Genomic DNA, 20,685 nt, shown 5'->3' with positions numbered 1-20,685 from the left:
CAATCCCCCGTAACCCACCAACAAACCCGACCCGTCTCACCCGGACCGACCCCAAACCTTTATCCTTGAAACGACGTCGTCCCTGGTTAGCCAAAGGATCCTGGCCCTTCATCTCATCTCATCCAACGGCCAGGATCCATTTGCTCACTAACTATATAAACTCCTAACACTACCCTACCCCCCTATCCAAACCCCAGCCTTCGTCGTCCTCACCACAACCCCCCAAACCCTAGAGCCGCCCTAGTATCCCCCACCATGAAAACCGGCGGCATGAACGCCGGTGACCTTCCCCTTAACACCATAGAACCCCCTTGACGTCCTGAACCCAAATCCATCAACCACACACCTCGAATCCTATCCCACCTTCTCGAATCTTCATTTGAAGATTCGAGTCGGAACCCAATCTACACCGATCTGTCCTAAATTCATACCAGACCCCCCTCGTGACCAAACCATACTTGGTTTGGTCCGAATCTAACCAGGGAAACACGAATCCCAGATCTAAGTTTTTGAACTCTAGTTTTCCCTGTGCATGTTCCGTGCTTTGTTCAAACTGAAGAGATTAAGGTCTAATGGACCTTAATCGAGGTGTTTCTCATCCGAGAAACATTTCGTTTAAAAGTCCATTCAACCTTAAAGAAGGTCCGTTCAAACACCAGTGGATTTTTCTGATTTGTTCCTTAAAAAGCTTTAAGGTGAGTTAATTTTCTTTTCTTTATTTCAGTTCGTATGTTTGTGTGTTGTTAAAGGCCTGTCCGCATGGCCAAACTTTTTGTTTTATGTTTTTGAACTGCTATTGTCCACCTTGGTCGGACCTCTGTATTCAGTCAAATCTTTCTTCATAATGCGTGTGTATAAAATGTATGTTCTATTGAATTCGTAATTGGTCATTCATTTAGTTCCTAGGGCCTTTCTGTGTTAACATTGCAATATGAACCCCTTATGTGATACTGATTAAACGTCTGATTTCTGGCTACGATTGTATGTGTTAATGCTAATATAATCGAGTCGACATATGTCGTCAATTAGTTTCAACTGTCTGAACAAGAATAAATCGATTTGCTTCTGTTGAACATTGCCTTAATCAATTAAGAACTAAGTTCAGTTACTTATAGTTGTTAATTTAGAAACCTGAGGCTTGGTCTGTAATTGAAATCTGAATTGATGGCATGTGCACTTGTGCACAGCATGTGCATTGTGCATAGCCTGGTCCCTGTATAAAGGGCTTTTGATTTAAAAATGGTTTGACAGCATATGTTGTCAGATATATTCTATTGCCCATACCCTACTTTAGTTTCAGAAATAATAAACATCACAAAAGGTAAGCCTGCCAAGAGAATATGATGGGGACTTTCTAATACTTAAGTAGCTAAGTGGAACTGAAAAGGGGCAGCACATGGGAGGGGTATGGTGATATTCTAAAACAGGCTGTTAAAAGGGCTGAGGTTTAGGCTTATAAAAGGGGATCCCATCTGAAGGGAAGGAGAGATACAGGATTGAGAGATAGAAATACACACACACACACAAAAGGAGGACAGAAGGAGAAGGGAAAAGGAAAATAGATAGACTGTGAGGAATTCTTTGAAAGAGAGAGCTGGAATACACATTGAGAGATAGATATACACACACAAACAGAAAAGTTGGGAAAGAACTCTGTTTGATAGCACAGACAGACAAAAACTAGAAATTGCATTCTTAGTTGCTGTTTTGATTTCACTGGCCTTGATATGTTGTCCAACACTGATTCCTTCTAAATCCAACTGGGTCTGTTGTTCGTTTGTTGGTCTATTCTGAGATTTGGTCTAGCTGGGATCTAGATTCTACCCCAATTGTTTCATTTGTTTGCTGCTGCTGTTACTCTGATTCCTGTTGCTGCTGATTTTCCCTGTTATTCTCCTCTTCTTCTTTGCATTTCAGCCTTCCAGGTACACATTTCGAATCCCGTATTGATGTAACTGAAACAATTCGAAAGCATGAAATGAAAAGGGTTGAAGAAGTTCAAGTATTTGTTGTGATATTCATGGTACACTAACGGGTCTGTAAAAAATTTTGATTAGTTCATAATTCAATAGTTTGAAAGCATGTACTGGTACTTGACTGGGTTTAGCCCCTTTGTGTTTTAATTTGGTAGTTGTTTGTTAATACGGGGTATGTATACTCCAATCTTATACAATGCTGTTTATGTTTCATTTAATCTTTTTTTTGGTTCCGTTAGGCAGTACATAGGGTCACGCTCAAAGTCCCATTAGTAACAATATCCAGTAACTAAATCCTTTAATCTAGTCCAAATAAGTTCAGTTAAGTTCAAATTAAGAAATGTTCGGATTAAGTATTGCATTTCATCTATCTCATATGTGATCTTTTGTCCGACCAGGGCATTTTCGTAAGGCATGACGTCTTTTACTTTAAAAGTAATTAACCAGAAACTGATAGGAGTTTGGTTTAGGCCAAAGTATATATTTCAATTATCATGCATTTTTCTTTCTTCTATCTCTGGAAATAAAATAATAGAAATGTAGTCACTGTAGGATACCCTTCTAAAAATAATGAGACGAGCCTCGCCTAATAAAAAATGCAAATTGCGGGGCCCTCAACAACTAATCATAATATTTAGAATTCGGGCTAGGCCATTTAGTGAATCTCATGGCCTTCTCAAAAATAATAACGCGCTAGACTTTTCAGGCACGGCTTAATTAAATCATATTCTTAAATTCGGGTGCACATTGATGTGTCCCAAATCCGAATCTCAACGAAGTCCGAATGTGTCGACGATCACGGGTGCATTGATTGTGACGTGGTTCGACATGCATTTTCACGACGTTGCAATTCTATAAAAATAAATGATAATAATAAAAGCGGTATAAATCTAATAAGAAGCATATAAATCACAACATGTATTTAAATCAGTTATTTAGCCATTATAACAATTTAAGCGACCGTGCTAGAACCACGGGATTCGAGGGTGCCTAACACCTTCCCTCGGGTCAACAGAATTCCTTACTTAGAATTTCTGGTTCGCAGACTTCATTTGGAAAAGTCAAAAATTTCCTCGATTTGGGATTCAAGATAAACCGGTGACTTGGGACACCAAAAATCAAACCTTTCCCGAGTGGCGACTCTGAATTAAATAAATAATCTCATTTCGAATATTGTCACTTAAATTGAAAAAACTCCACCCGCGCATCTAACCCTTCGGGGCGGGGGGCGCGCAAAAAGGAGGTGTGACAGTCTCCTGTTGACTATGCTTCCTCGGGATTTACCTGATGTCAATTGCATTTGTTGTATCCAATATTGGTTATTGCCTAAATTGTCCTTTGTCTATCTTCAATTTCACGTGTTATATTATCATTCGACTATTTGAGAGATTGATTTCTTGTGCTCAGATTGGGTTAGACTGATCCCTTTGATGCTTCTATCCTGCTTTGAAATACATTTAAGACTTTTTTGTAATTTTTCCCCAAGTTGGGTTTGCAGATGGGATTTACTTTGGATACTATAATTGGTCAAAATTCGTACCGAAAATTTAATTTACAAGGAAATATGGAAAATACTAGGAATTGTATGTAATAAAAGAACTCGATACTTCACACACACTGTACCAATACTCAATATTATTCTATCATAATTCGAGACAACCTAAAAAGCCCAAAACAGATCAACATGCTTAGAATTATCCCATTCCGCGGCTCTAATCAAACAAGCTAAACATCAACTCATCATCACTCTCTTCCTTTTCTTCCTGTAATTTACAAAGAAGAAAAAATTCAGCTTAGGTTAACAGAAAATAGAAAAGAAAAACGAGTCAAAACCCAATCTTATAATTTTTTTTAAAAAAAAGCACAACCTGCTCAATCTCACTGTTCGAGAGTCAATTAATACATATACTTATAGTATGTTTGGCCAAGCTTCTAAATTCAGCTTATTTTGAGAAGTTTCTCAAAATTACTTTTTAAAAAAATACTTTTGGTGAGAAGCAGTTTGTGTTGATTAATTAATTAGAAAAGCACTTTTGAACTGTAATCTACTTCTCAAAAACTGCTTTGTTTCTCCTCAAAAATACTTTTTTCCTTCCAAAAGTTTAGCCAAACACCTCAATTTTTGGCAACAAGTGCTTTTGGCAAAAAAAAACACCTTGGCCCCAAAAAAAGGTTGGCCAAACAGGCTATTAGTCTCATTAAGTTGGGTTTGATTATATAAATTCTCTCACTGACCATTACATAACATTTTATGCTTGAAAATACGTTTTTCCAACTTATTACGTTGATTGCATTCCCTCATAAAAGGGGGGATTCTCGTCGTGTAACTTAATAGAAAAGGAAATAAATCATTATAAGCATAAAGTATTTATCATTGGAGTTTCAACACATAATAAATAATTATGACCACAAAACTTAGTTAACTTGATAAAATGGTAAAAGTTGATATCTGAAAGACAGTACATAATAACTTGAGAGAGAATAGTACGTGCACATTAATTACGGAAGATGAAAAGTTAACATAAATAAATAAAAATACAAGTACGTACCTTCTTCTTGTCACTGGCGGAAGGTGCAGTTGCAATGTCGTCACCGGTATTAGGAGGAGGAGGAGCAGCAACAGCGACGGTAGCAGCGGTGGCTCCACCAGCGCCAACGTTCATGACAAGATCATCTACATTCATCTTCTGACAAAGCTTCGCAAAAAGGCTGGGCCAATATGATTCCACCTTCAAGTTTGCAGCTTTCACCAGTGTGCCAATTTTCTCCGCCTGATACAGTACAAAAAATACACTAAATTTAGTTCAACTATTTTTTTTGAAAAAAAAAACATAAATAGAAAATTTTCTTTAAACATAAAATTCCTCACAATAAAGCAACTATTTATTAGAGAAGTAACCTTTTGACCAAAAAAAAAAAAAGAAGCAAGAGATTATTACAGAATGAGAATAATGAGATGAAAAAATTTGACAAAAAAGAAAAGAAAAACTTGAAGAAAGAGTATTATGAGAGAAGGAGGAGAAGAGTTAATAATTACAGTAACAGGAATGTCATCATCGTGAAGGATCAAACAAGCATAAGTGCAAGCGAGTTCACCGGTGGAAGACATGTTTAATTTCTCTGATTTCTCTTTTGGATTCTCCAAACCCTAATGTATATTACTCGGAAATTTGGGGGCCGAGTTTTGAGTGTGAAATAGGGTTTTGTGGGGATATTTATCGGCGGATTTCTTGGGGCGCAAGTTTTCGGTTTTGTAGGGATATTTATCGGCGGATTTCTTGGGACGCAAGTTTTTCAGTCCTATTCCTATTTCAATTGGGCTAGAGACTCGGAGCGACAGAAATACTAGTACCTATTATTCCGTATGGGTCCACAAAAGTTTTTACTTCTTCCCTTCTTTTAGGAAAGCTAGATTTCCTTAGCACTAAAATGTTGTTTATCGCTGCTACGACTTGCAAAGCTAACCTGTACACTTTAACAAAAATAAATTCTATAAATCTCACATATGTCCCTACTCCCTATATTAATACACAGTTCTTTGATTATTAATATCTATCTATTCTACTTCCACGCATGATATTGGATATATTCCTATTTCTGTATGCACATAAATGAAAAGTTACATCATATGCATCCTTCAAATGATTATTCTCTTTAATTAACATACTTTTAGGTGAAAGCACTTAATTATTCTTCTCGGCACTTGACAACTAGAGTATTTTTCTAATATATAAATATCCTAAGTTTCTTAAACAGGATCTTAGTACCACCTTTTTTTGAGTTTATGGCTAATAGATTACTTTTACTATATCAATTAGTTCATATATAGTTTTTAAATAATTAATTTCTTTAGGTTTTACCTTTTTAAGAAGAAATTAAGGGGAATAAAATCGAGATTCTCAATATACATAGATGTCATATTGCCTCCTTTTATTTGACTAGTCTTAATGTACGTGTTTTGTGCTTGTACTCATATTAATGAATATAAACTGAAAATTATATAAATATTATTAGATATTTATATAAAATTATAAAATAAAAGTTAAAGTTTTTTTTTAAAAAATAATGGATATTTTTGTATTTATCTAGCTCAATAGATAATGAAATCATGTCCAATTGAAGTTTTCAAATGTCTTATTGTGATCTATGAGGACTTATGCGGAAATATTTTATGAAAATTATTGTTATTTTTGTGATTAATACTAAAGCAAAATATGAAAAATACTTTTTTCACGATTCTTAGATTAATCTTTTGATCTTTTAGAGTTTGAGAATGAAAAGATTGGCCTTGTACCTCCTAAATATTAATAATGAAAATGTAAAATACTTAAAATTGATTAATGTTGAGTTAATATTTTGTGATAAATAACTTAAAATATGAACAATGTAGGGAGTTGTCCTTCGTCAAAATAAATTCAAAAAAGAATAATAATGAAGGACAACTCATTTAGAATACATATTTTAAAAGAAAAAATAATTAATGATAATTCATTAAGAGTACATTTGCACTTAGAATTAATGAGCGTAAAATTTTGAATATCACTTAAATATTATTAAAAATATATTTTGAGTTACAAAATAAAAATTAAGAAATTTTTTTTAAAATTTCTAAAAACTATTTATCCAATTTAACTAACTCAGTAAAAAGTAAATAAGTTTTCAAGTGAATTGCAGGTCTCTAGCCAATAAAAATACCACCGAAGTACTTGAAAATGATACAAGATTTTACAAAAAAATATAATACCATTAAACTAAATTATAATTAGGGGCTCTCAGCTTTTTGTTAGTTCTTTTTTTCCTCCCAAAATTAACTTTTTATTTACTATAATATATTATTAAAAGATAAGAATAACATTAATTGTACAATTTAGTTTGTTTGCAAAGCAGGATAGATTTATAGTTACAGCTAAAGATTTAGAGAATACGGCATGCGGGGATTTATGTCCAGGTTGTAAAGTCTTTTTATACTTTGTAAATATTACTTGGTAAATTAAATTCTTTTACTTACCAAAAAGAATATTAAATGTAAGAAGTAGAAAAAAGTTAAAAAAACAGATATCTTCCACCACTTATCCATCACGTTATTTCCAGAATCTTAGAAGTTGGATTTTTTTGGTAACTTTTTAATTAATTTTAACCTAAATGTTAGGATTTCTTACTTAGTCCCATAAGGAAAGATATAATAATTAAACTTTTAGTTGATTCTATTGTCCTAGATATTAGGAAAATAATTTAAATTACAATTTTGTCCAACATAATATTAATTTTTAAAGGATAAAAAATGCGAACAACATTTTTCTAAGGGTCTTCGTGCTTTTAATATAGTACTAGTATCTATGAACGTGCGTTGCACGTTAATAATGGCACGTAATGATTTAAATATTTATTTATGTGAAGGAATAATAAAATTTAATTAATGAGAAAAATTTTATGTATAATAATACAACAATCATCTAAATGCAGAAATATATTAATATAATACATGAATTTAAATTAAAAGGATATCATCAAAACTTACACAAATGATATGGTCATGTTAGCTAGATAATTAGACATTATAATATAAAAGTATTTAATGTGATGGTATCTTAGCGAATATTTCTTTGTGGACAATATTTTTTTGTGCATGTTTCCTCCTAATGCGTTGGCTGTTTTGCCTTAACCAAACCTCTTGTTGTCGATCTTGGTATCCCTCTTGAAAGTACAACATACAATGTTTGTGCAAGAAAATATATTGCAGTAAATATAGTCCAATATTTATGATGTTTGTCCTTATGCTTTATTTGTTATATTTGAAAAACATAAACATACTAAAAAATATTTTCACACAAATTTAAAAGGATATTCCTTAATTGCGGAAGACGAAAGTTGAAGTCAGGGATAGGAATATACTTAGAAGCACATTAACCAGTATCATAATTTATGCATATATAACGTTATTGTCAAAACTTCTATATACAATCTGTGTGGTATTACATAAGCTATTCGGTGGTATCTGAATTTTTCAGTAGCATGACGGACATATTTTTCTTCAAAACTAACTTATATACAATGAAAGAACTATTTCAACTTAGTCTATTATATATACGGTGACAATAACATACATAAGAAATAAGAAACTTGACAACAAACATGTATGGTAGAAGGCCATTTAATATTAAAGTATTTAAGTATTCTTCTTGGTAGTAACTATTGGTATCATTTTCTGCTGAGTCAAACTGAAAAATATTTTGTTTTTATTTAGTTGATCAACATATTCATTTCTCTTAGCTAAGATATTTTTTTAGTTCTATCATGCGATTTGCACAAATTGCGTTTTAAACTAATGATAGAATATTTTTCTTATTAAATGCACTACTATTACCATTAGGATTGATAACCAAGTGTTGAGGATGAACCAAATCATCTTTTATTAGATGCTCTTCTTCGTTCCCGATACGAAGTTAGAAGACACTGAATACTGGATTTGTTCTTACTTTATATTTCTTGTCAATGAACTACTGGTAGTACTTGACAGAAATCACCTCTCAAACCACTAATTTTTCACCAAACGGTTCATTAATATCCAATATATCTATAGAACTCTGGGCAATTATTTTGATTGTTTGACACTTAGCCGTAAGTGCTTTATCCTATATTATCAATTTTGCTTTCCTTATAAATTTAGCATCATTGCTCTACTTTGATATATTTGTGATAGTTATTTAAGTTGTTTGAAGAGGTATATCAAATCTAAAGTGGGTGGCCTCACAATAAAATCGTTGTTGGTACACCACTTGCTATTATTGCTAGCATTGTCATGCCTCTTGATATGATATTTGCGAGTAATGCATGATATAGAAATATTATTTCGACTCTGCCGGAGGCATCTACAAAGAATAATCTCGTTATACCAGAGTCAACTCTTTATAATATAGTCTTGAAAACTTGTTATTGTTTAGAATTTGGTTTTGATTGTGCTTCCTCGGACACTTCTATAGCATTTTGATTCTTAATAATATACTAACCTTTTTATTTTGTGTTCTAACGCTTTTTTAATGGAATAAATTTATGTACCCTAAGATTTTTTTTAACTTGAATAAGAATTTTACTTTTAGACAATGAATGCACACTTCAACAATCGTCGCACCCAAAATTTCTCCTTGTATTTATTTTTTAAATGTTTTGATACATCTTAGTAAAAAAAATTACTTACACTCACTTTGTTGAAAGTAACTTTCATGTGCATTCTCTTCAAAAATAATTATTCATTCTTTTATAAAGTTACAAATTCTATGATACTCAAGGAAGGAAAATAAATAGTGTATTTTCAGTTTAGAATAAGTCTAATTGCAAACTCTAAGAATCAAAATCACAGTGCAAGATTAGTTTTAATGAGCAAAATTTTTTGTCTTTGTATCCAAAAAAAACGAAGTTTTAATATCGACGATATAGTTCGTCTTCAAATCTTTGACTGAATTGTTCATTTAAATAATGATCATTTCACTTATTAACCAACCACCCCTTCCCCAAAAAGAGCTCAATCTTTCAAAATCAATTGTCTGATGATAAAGTAAAACAGAATAAATTCACATGCTTCTTGAAAATAAATAAGAAGCAAAGAAGACAAAAGAATGGAAAAGAAAGGATAGTGAATAAAGTGCTTCGGTCGAGTTTGAATTGCCCGACATAGAGCTAAGAGTGACCTTAACTCTTTCTTAAAACCAAAGCACCCAGACCCAAGTTTTGCTTGTGGGTGCTCATTCTCATTATATAGCAAATTTCCTAGAATTTCATGTAAAATATATAATCTCGAACTCTGAGACAATGGGTGTTTCAGCGTGGATCCGCCCATGGTATTATATATTTATGCCTGAAAATAATTATAGTAATACGATTCCTAAAGGTAATCATATAGGATTCCTAACGTGTAGTATTATGTCCTAAAACTAATAGGATTACAAGGCTAATGTCTAGAATTCCGAGTATGTCCTTTTATTATGAGTTATCATGCTTAATATTAAAAGAATATTTTTGTAATCCAACATTTTATTCATGCTTTTATAATAATATAGATATAAATAGATAGATAAATATAGATAGATAGATATAGATGTACATATTGTTACCAATGCTTTGCTCACGTTATTCCTTCATTTGAACCTGTCATCCAAATTTTAGCATATCTTAAATCTTACCCATTTTAGCCAAACAAATTTTAGGCGGGTCATTATCCAACTAGGGGTGTCAATGGATATTTAAAAATCGACTAAACCGGCTGAAATGTACCGTACCGAACCGATTTTTAAGTTTCTTTTAATAAAACCGTAAGTTTTTATATAAATCTATAACTGTACCGATAATAAGGGTAGGCTTTTTATTTTATGAAAATAAATAATAAATTTACATGTGAAAAATATATTTATATATTAATTTTAAAAATAATAAAGCATTAAATTATTCCTTGGTCTTGGAATTGTGAAAACAGTTACAAGCCAACAAGTAATTAAACTCAAAATCCTAATTCCCAAACCTATTATGCTACTCCAATTGAAACTAAATTATTTCCAACATATATATTCACTAGCAAATTAAGACATAAGGTATTGTAGCGATTATGAGTAGCAAACTACAAAGTATTGAATATGGTTCCTTTGGTATGATTTAGATTTACCTATTTGAATATTCAATCTTCTATAGACTTTATGCTTGAGTCTCAATCCCAGCTTGGTTACTATCTTTCCAAGTGTGATTTATTTTATTTATTAATTTGCTTAGTTTAATTCTTTTACGCCATTGTAGAATAGTTGATGGATCTATACTCTAGCCATCTTTCATATTTTCATAATTCATCACTCTTTCAAATGTAAAAATGTCAAGGAAGTTTTGCTATGCCTTATAAACGTACGTATGTTATTGTATTCTACTCCTACTAGTGACTTTTACATGACATTTTTAAAAAAATACCGAAAATTAACCGAACCGTACCAAAAAGAAACCGATATAATTGGGACGGTTTCGAAAAGTCCAATTTTGGTTATACATAATAGAATAACCAAAAAATTAGTATGGTACAAATTTTACAAAATAACCGGTTGAACCAAATCACTTACACCCCTAGATCCAACCCATCTTAACCCAAGTAACTTTTATACGGGTCAATGACCCACCCATTTATTGACTCACCTACCTTAACCCACCAAAATTAACCCAGCCCGCCCACAGTTGACACCCCGGGATCATTTCTACAAAACCACAACGAAATAAATGTAACGAATGCATTGAGTGACGACAAATATCTTAATGAATAAGGCGTAAAGAGACTAAAATAGCACAGAAGAAAATATAAAAACATATGAAATATCAAAACTAAAAGGCTTTCGCGAAGACTCGAATTTGTCAAGCTTTTGATGTTAGGTCCGCTCATATTAACCGCACCAAACCTCCAAAATAAAACTTAAAAGCATACTTTTCAATAGAGAGAATGAAGAAGGTAGTGATGTAAAACTCAAATACCATCAACTGCCAGATGAGATGGGTGTGGGGGAAAAAATTAAAAGGCAAAAGGGAAAAAGAAGAAAGGGAATTATTAGAACTTGGTACATTCATGATATATGAGAAACAGAGAACAAAAGAAGCCAGCCAAGAGTGATCAAAGACTTGGTCAAACAAGCAGATATTAGTCTCTGTGTTACTATCAATGACTGTATTGAACTAAGTTACTAACTTCAATTCAGTAGCACAATAACGCTAGCTGTTTCCGGAGGTGGAGACCTCAGTGCTACACATTGGACAGACCTGCATGCACAAAAATCATGTACAACAATCAACTGCAGCCCTGGAAATAACAATCTTATATAGAAATCTAAAAAATGAGCACTAAAAAGTAACACTATGTTATTATTCAACAAGTAGGACAGGGAATATGTGAACAATCTGTAAATATAGGTTAGAACAAAAGGATGCATGGGCTGATCACACGACTTTTACCCAGTGAGTAAGTTGTGTGCGGACATAGCTAGTATTATCCTGCTATTGCGATCATTAAGCACAACTTTAACTAATAGACCACACAGGATGAAGGAACCATGTGAGAGAGAGGCTGAGGCAGGAAACAACTACTACTTCTATATTACATATATTACACCTTTTACCCCCTTTTCTGCAAGTGGTTATCACATAAAAGCAGGTTCTATTACTTGACTAGAGAAACTCATAGTAAGCTTGAGAGCAAAACATATGGCAGTTATCCCTATTCTGATGCATCATAATAATTTGATAAACATAAAATTCAACAATTTAAATTCATTTAAGCTGAAGCTGAAATCAAAAGTCAAAACCATGATTTAATTCTATTTAATGCAGTGAATATACTACCAGTTATTAACATTTTTTTTCAACTAATACACAAAACGATGCAATGTGCAAGGGAATCCAACATCTTAATCATCATATCCATTCCAATGTGTCACACAAAATGGGATAAGAAGTCTAATTCCTATTTGGTCTGGCACGTAGCTAGAAAGTGAAGTAATTCAAGCCCAGGATCTAAGTCACTGCAAGAGTCTTTAAAAAAAAGGGAAAGAGAAGAGGAGTAGAGCAACCAGCTATCACCATCCAACATAGAAAGGTTACCCAAATTCTATAAAATGAGAGGACAATCTAGCTCACTGTGAACTGCATTTGTAAAAGAAGCACAGCTAACATTCAGCAAACGAGTTCAAGTAACTTGACATATACCAGCAGACCATGATGGAGCTAAAGCAAAAAAATTTAAGACTTGGCTTGAGCCACATATCAGACAAAACTGGTGTAGTTTCTAAAAGAAGGTCCAGAAGGTAGAGGAGACTTGACCTACAAACAACAAAACAGAAAAAATAGGAAGACATGACATTTTGACTCAAACACTACAAAGCAAAGATAGTCAATGGCTTAGCAAAGATATCATATAGCAAGCACACAGGACTGCTAAGATTGCAATATCCATTTGCAATATATGAGTCTCATTCACAGTTCAAGGATTGTAAGTGGGGAAGAAAGAGGGAGAGAAGGGGCTGCAATACCTTGTTTATTTGTAACCAATTGTTCAGACATTCAGAATGATAAGAATGTTTGCAGGATAGCACAGTCAATTGGTCACCATCTTCATATTCCAATCTACATATAACACACCTGGAGCGCAAAAGTGTCAAGTTGTGAGCACCTTCACATATAGAAAATAGTTCAGCATAGGATAAGTTAGCTTACGAATCAGTGGTCCCGTCTGATGCAGTTTGTGCCTTATAGTTCACTGAAGGCAAAGAGGCAATTGTATCAGCAGAAAGACCCCTGCTCTCAGTTCCAACAACTTCACCCAGTGCTATAAGTTCCTGCATGAGTACAGACAAATGAACAATACCAAGCATGTGAAGTAAAATATATGAAAGATGTCTAAAAGAGAAAACAACAAATCCAACAAACTGAAGTACCTCATAAGAAAGCTCATCAGGATCGACATCCTCCCATGCATCCTAAAAGCAACAAAATAGACATGTATGGTTAACTACACAAACTTAATACGAAATCACAAAGTTCGTCTCACGCTCCATTATGCAGAAATTCTATGCCTAGAAAATGATGGCGTCGTAGATGAACAGACTGAGATAACCTTAAGTAAACATGAAGAAATATACATGTTTATCCTGTCTATATCTGAAGAAAGCAAAACATGATAGAAGAAATCTTCAGCCTATGGGATTTAATTTTGCTTCTGTTGGCAGTTGCTGAAAGAATCCGTCAATTCGATTTCAAAAATGCATCAAAATAGCAATCATTGATACTCATTGGGGACAACTAAAGTAAACATGAGATAAGATTTCGCATAAGATATACCACATCTGACCTATCAGTTGCTATATGAAATTTGCAGATCTACCACAATTTTTACTAAACCATACAACAATAACAAATACTCCCTCCGTTTCATATTAGATGAGGTACTTTCCTTTTTAGTCTGTTCCAAAATAAATGACACATTTCTAAATTTGAAAATAATTCAACTTTAAACTCTTTCATTTTACTCATTTACCCTTAATGAAAAGCTTTTATAGCCACACAAATATCATGGACCCACAAACTTTTTACCCCTTAAGCTTTTAAGACCACAAGTTTCAAAAATCTTCTTCTTTTTTCTTAAACTTCGTGCCGAGTCAAACTACCTCATCTAATATGAAACGGAGGGAGTAGTACTCAGTCTCAAACAGGTAAGGGTCAGCTATACGAATCCTCACTGCCCATGCTACTCCATTTAAATCATCTCATGCCAATATTAAGCGAATAAAAATAAAAAGTATTAGAAGTATTGTATATTTGCTGAATGTATAAATTTCTAAAAGGTCAAACCACTACTAATGAGTATAAGACCTAAAGTAAAAGTGCTAACGTCTAAAAACATATTCTCAACGAATATGTATCGCAAATATATATCCTTTTTTTTCATTGTACCCAATCTTTTGCTAAGTGTTAATAAATCCCTCGGAATTCAGGTTCTTTGAGATAACTTTATTCCAAGTGATTTTAGGCCTACCTCGTCCTATTTTAACACCTATAATCACCATAGTTTTACACCTACAGGCTAGTGCGTCGCAGGACATGACCAAACCATCCCAAGCAACCTTCTAAGATTTTATCCTCAATGTGTGCTCCTTGAACCTTCTAGAGAATGTGATCATTTCTAATCTTATCTAATCTTGTATACTCACACATCTATCTTAGTCCTGGCACAATGTTGGTGGATCAGAAGCTTAAGGTGACTTTCTGCCAAGCCTTCTAAAGACTATTTACTTTCCTAACTTTTCAAATAAGGAAAACTCAGATTTTCTCAATCTTAAGTTTGAGGGGTCGTGTTAGAATGTCAAGCATTAGCGTATTAGGGTGTTAGCATGTTAGGTTTAGTTTTAAGTTCTCATTGGTTATATAAGATTATGAATCTCCGACCTACAATAGCAGTATTTTGCATTTCATTATCTCATCAAATCATCATTCTCTCTATTTTCTAACACCTTTCGTCTTTAGACTGTGCGAAAATTTAGATCTATACCCTTTCTATAAAGAATATTTCCAAATGCATTTAAAGTTGTTACAGTAAGACTTGACCTAGTTGCTCATGACTTTATTGGCAATGGAGGATTCTGTAGAAGTAATACCTGTTAATCTGGTCTCTACCGGAGCCACAAGCAACTATCTAAATTGAATCATTTAAAGGAAAAGCACTTGCAAATCACCGGTTATTAGTGGCATCTTGAAAACATTTAAATATTTTCAAACGAAGATTCAAAAATTCTAAATCGAAAATCAAAATTTTGTTTTCTTACTTGGGAACAGGCTTACCTTATGCTTCTCTGACAGGAAATCCTCTCTCATCAGTAATGCCCTATTGGCATGCTTTAAGTAACAAAATTTTTAGTATATGCAATAGTGTTGTTATACGATCCATAGAAGGAAGGAGTAGAACTTTATTGGGCTATTGCAGTGGTGACAATGTTGGTGATGACTGGTTGTACTGGCAATATCTAGACTAATAGAATAGAACTACTGCAATACACTTAATGTTATGATAAAACGTAATTCCATAAATATATGTGCATGCATCACAAAGAAAAACAAATATAAGTATGTGTGACTCTGTGTGTGTACCAAATCTTTTAACTTCCCAACTTATTTTTATTTTTAAGTATCACTCTAATACCAGATTCATCTGTCCTTGGGTCGCGGGTCTATCGGAAACAACCTCTCTATCTCCACAAGGTAGGGGTAAGGTCTGCAAACACACTATCCTCCTTAGACCCCACTTGTGGGATTACACTTGGTTTTTTGTTGTTGTTGTTACACTAATACCAAAAACTGTCATACACATATTCTGCACGGGGTTGTCCCTTCAATGGAACAGGTGGATGCAATTATCCAAGATGAAGATTATATGAATTCAACGTATTACCAATCTCAAAATTTATCAACGTTGATCTTTCCTGAACTTATGAAAAAGGAAGCTCAAAGAGTTCAAGATGCAAGAATATGAAAATTCTGATGAATTGACGCATATAAAGATACTATAAATTTAATATTCAGAAGCAATACTGTTACGCTGGCCAGAAATGCTAATTAGAGCCATTAGAATTCTATAACAGATTGTTACCTGGGAATTAATACCACGATCCTCTCCATCTTGAGCTTGTCCAACATACACTAAAAGTCATAGATTTGTCAATATTTTACAAGATAACAGAACGGAATGAAAGGGCTAACAACAACTGTAAGAATAAGTTTCAACAAAAAGACTAACTTTCATTTATCCCGGCAAGGGCCAATAATCTTGCTGCCATGTCCCTCTCTTCGGCATCTTGTAATGCTCTGGCATAGGCCTCATCACTAGAAAAAGCCGATGGGTCTAACTCAATCCCTTGGTTCTCATCCTCGCCAGCTTCATCATGAGCATGCACATCGAATGCATCTTCTTCATCCTCATCTACATTACTATCATCTTCTTCTTCGCTTGGATCATCAAAATCTTCATCATCCTCCTCATCATGGTCATAGCTCCCACCATCCCAACTCCCGAAATCAATCCCGTCACTGTTCATGCTAAGCATCATATAAGCCCTTTCCTATAAGATTAAACATAAGGGCGTCACCTCATAATTATAAGCAAAGACTGAAAAGGACAAACAAGTCACAGAAGATTTCATTCCCTAACTCAAGAGAAAATCCAGTTTCATTTGATCCCTATCAAGTTCCAAAGGAGGTTAAATGAACCTTTACATTTTTATATTTCAAGATCACAACCAGAAAGCAACAAGTCAGGAAACATCTTAGTAATATAGTTCGGCATGAAGAGTACTGCTGCAGATAAAAAGCTTCAGCGTTCTGAATTTGGTCAAAATATAACTTGGGCCGAATATTATCAAAGGCGAAAAAGCGCAAAAAGCTTCTAAAGTCTGTTGGAGCTTTAAGCGCAAAACGCAGCTTTAACAAAGAAATGCACAAATGGAGAAAAACTACAAATATATATGTATAATCCAAGACTAATATCTATAAGCATGAATACCAAATATACGGACAAAGAAATTGAAGAAAATTTACGATAAAGTGAAATATCAACTGCTTAGTGTCGCCTCTTCACGATTACGCTCATTGGCAAGGAAAAGTATGCTTTAGAGCCTTGATGACAACACTAAAGCACCTGATATGCGAGACGAAGCGCTCAACATGTTTTGAGCCTTACTTCCGGGATTAAGTGTGCTTTAAGCGCGCCTTTGATAACACTGCTTGGGCATATTTGACTGGAGTGTGTATAAGCATTACTCAGTTATTCGATTCGGTTGTGGTTCCCAAAAGAGCGATTCAACCAACCAAAAAAACTGGAGTTATGATGTTATATTAAGTCTGTTGCATGTAATGTGATCTCTTGTCATATAGTAGTAAATTTAACCTCTCTCCTATATAGCTTCTTTTTCCTTTTCCCGTATTCCCCTCTCTTTTACTCTTTCTCATTTTCCTCTCCCCATATTCCCCTCCCTCTTACTCTTTTCTCATTTTCGCTTTCCTTTTTCGCATTTCTTTATTTTTCTTGATCCTCTTTCTTTTTGGCTTTTCCAAACCCCTCCTGTTAACTCTCAGTTTCTCCTTTTATTTGCTCTCCGGCTTTGTCTTCAACTTATTTTCCCAGCCAGAATACTTTCATGGGCTTGTCTCAGCCCACGAGCCTATAATCTGTCTGCCATCTTGTTCCTCTAAATAACCATGATTGTCTGGAATCTCAGCAATCACAATGGCAAACTGCACCAGTTTTTTAAAACCAAGGATGCTCTACACAGGCAACTCCCCCCCCCAACCCCCCCCCCCCCACACACAATCATCTCGCCAAAGCCTCTTGTTCAATCACTACTCTTCTAGGCATCGCAACACTGATGCTTCAGTTAAGGATTAAAAATCAAGAATGCTAGTTGAAATATTCGACATTTATTTTTTCATTCAAAATTAGCTGCAAGTTTACCTCAGGTTAACGAATATAGAAGCCAATAATTTTGACACCAAACTGACCAAAATTTTCACAGGCCTGATATCTGGGATGATGATAGCTATCAGTGAACAACTTATTTTCTTTTAATGCTTTAGAAATTTGACTCTTAAGTATGTTATATAAGTCACTTCAATCAAGTGTGAGCTACCATCATTCTACAAAGGGCTTTTAGTATTTAGATTATCTTTACCTCAAATAAAAGTTATAAGCTTTGATTCAAATAAAAGCATAATGACTTGGCACCAAACTTGATTCAAATAAAAGCATAATGACTTCAGATACTTCTCAGATACTATAGAAAGTACTCTTTTCCCATGTGCACCAAACTTCTATTCAGAATCTTATACTCCCTCCATCCTGATTTGTGTGGCATTATTTGACTTGGGACGGAGTTTAAAAAAAAAGAAAGTGTTTGAAACTTATGGTCTAAAATAAGGCATACACATTTATGCGGCTATAAATCATCTCATTAAAAGTAACATGAGAAATTTAAAGTTAGATTATTTCTAAATATAGGAAGGTACGAAACACATGATGTAATATAGTTATAGGTTGTATATAGCAAATCACATCATCCAAGATCCTGATATACACAACATGCTCATCTAGGGTCACAAAAGCTGAATCTTTAAGATGTAAAATAACCCCAATCCTAATTTAAAAATACAAAGCAAAACATGTTGGAGTTGAAATTAAACCCATTGTTTAGAAACGCACCCTTAGTCTATGGGAATAAGGAAGAAAATAAAAAAGAAAAAACTCCTTCAGTTCAAAGCTGAAACCTAATCAGTATTCACGCCAAGTAATGTGGATAGGGCAAAAACCTGCTCTTGTAAAGTGCGGGCGAGAGCAAGATCAGCATCCTCCTGACTAAGGTTGGTGAACGGAGTTCTCCCAGCAGAAACACCCGATTCCCCATTTGCATTGATTTCCACAACTTGCAAACTACTATCCCCATCTGGCCTATTGCCGCCATCGGGGTTTACTCGTTGTTGGTTGTTGGCATCAGCCGCCGCCGCGATGACGGTTGTGCTTTTAGCTGCTGCTGATGCTGCTTCGTTGTTGTTGTTATTACTTTTTGAATTCTCCATTTATGGGCGACGGAAAAGGTCCAGAGAGAAAGCGTGAATAGGTATTTAATAGGGTTTGGGAGAAGGGTAAAGAGGGGAATTGGAAGGGGGATATTCGGATTTTTGGTGAAGTTATATAGAAGAAGAAATCTTAAGCGTAGATGAAAGCGGATGGTGTGTGGGTTTGGTGACGGAGGGATGAATGATTAGAGAATAAATACGGAAGAAATAGGGAAAGCATTAGTATTTCTTTTGAATTGGGAATTTGACGTGCCAGGGCAGTCTCCCCTTTTCCAAACTAAAATACTCCCTCCCGTTTAATTGAGATGGGATAGTTTAACTAGACTTGTAGACTTAAAAGTTCAAACGTAAAAACTTTAAATAATTTAAAGTTGAATTATTTTTAAATTTAAAAATATGTCATTTATTTTAAAACAGACTAAAAAAATGTAACTCATTTAATTTGAAACTTTGAAGCTGACCATACTAACACGTTGTTCTTGTGTTGGTCTGGAAAATCAAATTTGTTGGTTGTCGTTCGCTCATTTTAATTAGGTGTCTTCGATGTTAAACGGGGGAACACATTTAAGGCGGTATCAAAGGCTGGTTTTGCGTGTTTTAGCTTAAAAGTATTTGACTTAAAAAAATTTATGGTCTATCCAAACACTCAAATAAACCCAAAAATGCTTTTAAGCTGGTTTGACCCGCTTTTAAGCCAATCCAAACACTCTCATAAAACTTTGATGATATTTCCTTTTCTTTACCAAAATAATAATAAAATAATTAACCCAAATTGTCGTCTATCTAATTTTTTAAACTAAAAATAACTGGTTGATGTATACTATACGTATAATTATACATAATAAGTATATAACTATGTATAATTAAGGTATGATCTATATATATTGGCTAGAAAAGTATGTAACACTCCAAAATAATTGTGAGCACGTGATTTTTGCCCTATATGAATTACTCCCACAAATTCAAAACAAAATAAATTTTTCCATTATCTGTAAGTTCGTAGATTTTTGTAGCATTTTTTGTTAAATTGTTTGCATTTGTCTGTGCACGCTTATCCTGTTTTAATTCATGAAAAATACAAATATGCTGCATTTGCATTTAGGATTTAATTTTACATTTTTGAATCAAGTAGTAAATTATTTGTTTTATAAGAATTGGAAAAATCACAAAAAAAGTTATTTTTGCACTTTTAATTTAAATTTTGAATTTTGGTAGTTTTCCCTTTAATTTTGTTCTTAATTATTTGTGGTAATTGTTATTTAGAGTTAGTTAATATACTTTGATAGCATAATTTGATTAGGAATTAATTTAGGTTTTATTTTTAATTATAATTTAAAAGAAATTAGAAAAAAGATTTGAATTTGAAAAGAAAAACAAAAGGAGAAAAGAAGGATTAGAGGGGATTTGATTTTGGGCCTGTTTTATTTCAAAATCCACAAGCCCAAATCGTTCTTTTTCCCAAATACCCGCCCAACTCCAGCCTAGATCCATCCTCAATCTGGTCCAAACCCGTGCATAAACTAAACGACGACATTTTGCCATCCCTTTATCTGAACCGATGATTTCGTTTCATCCAACGGCC

At 33.8% G+C, this 20,685-nt stretch overlaps 2 protein-coding genes across 2 annotated transcripts; both read right to left on the bottom strand.

Annotated features, from left to right (window-relative positions):
- Nucleotides 1–3,539: 3,539 nt before the first annotated feature.
- Nucleotides 3,540–5,178, bottom strand: LOC107814550 (large ribosomal subunit protein P1). The gene is made up of 3 exons (XM_016639985.2): nt 5,014–5,178; nt 4,526–4,747; nt 3,540–3,739 (listed from the first exon to the last, which is right to left on the bottom strand). Exons 1-3 carry the CDS (start codon nt 5,083–5,085, stop codon nt 3,689–3,691), a joined length of 345 nt encoding a protein of 114 aa, XP_016495471.1. The 5' UTR covers nt 5,086–5,178; the 3' UTR covers nt 3,540–3,688.
- Nucleotides 5,179–11,523: 6,345 nt separating this feature from the next.
- Nucleotides 11,524–19,301, bottom strand: LOC107814551 (E3 ubiquitin ligase BIG BROTHER-related). The gene is made up of 7 exons (XM_016639986.2): nt 18,837–19,301; nt 16,276–16,597; nt 16,129–16,178; nt 13,424–13,465; nt 13,203–13,324; nt 13,019–13,127; nt 11,524–11,753 (listed from the first exon to the last, which is right to left on the bottom strand). The coding sequence occupies exons 1-7, from the start codon at nt 19,101–19,103 to the stop codon at nt 11,706–11,708; spliced, it is 960 nt and encodes a 319-aa protein (XP_016495472.1). The 5' UTR covers nt 19,104–19,301; the 3' UTR covers nt 11,524–11,705.
- Nucleotides 19,302–20,685: the final 1,384 nt, after the last annotated feature.

Source organism: Nicotiana tabacum, chromosome 16, assembly GCF_000715075.1.
Source record: "Nicotiana tabacum cultivar K326 chromosome 16, ASM71507v2, whole genome shotgun sequence".
Taxonomy (NCBI): domain Eukaryota; kingdom Viridiplantae; phylum Streptophyta; class Magnoliopsida; order Solanales; family Solanaceae; genus Nicotiana; species Nicotiana tabacum.
Note: the sequence above shows the minus strand (reverse complement) of the source record. Positions and strands in the feature narration are given on the sequence as shown.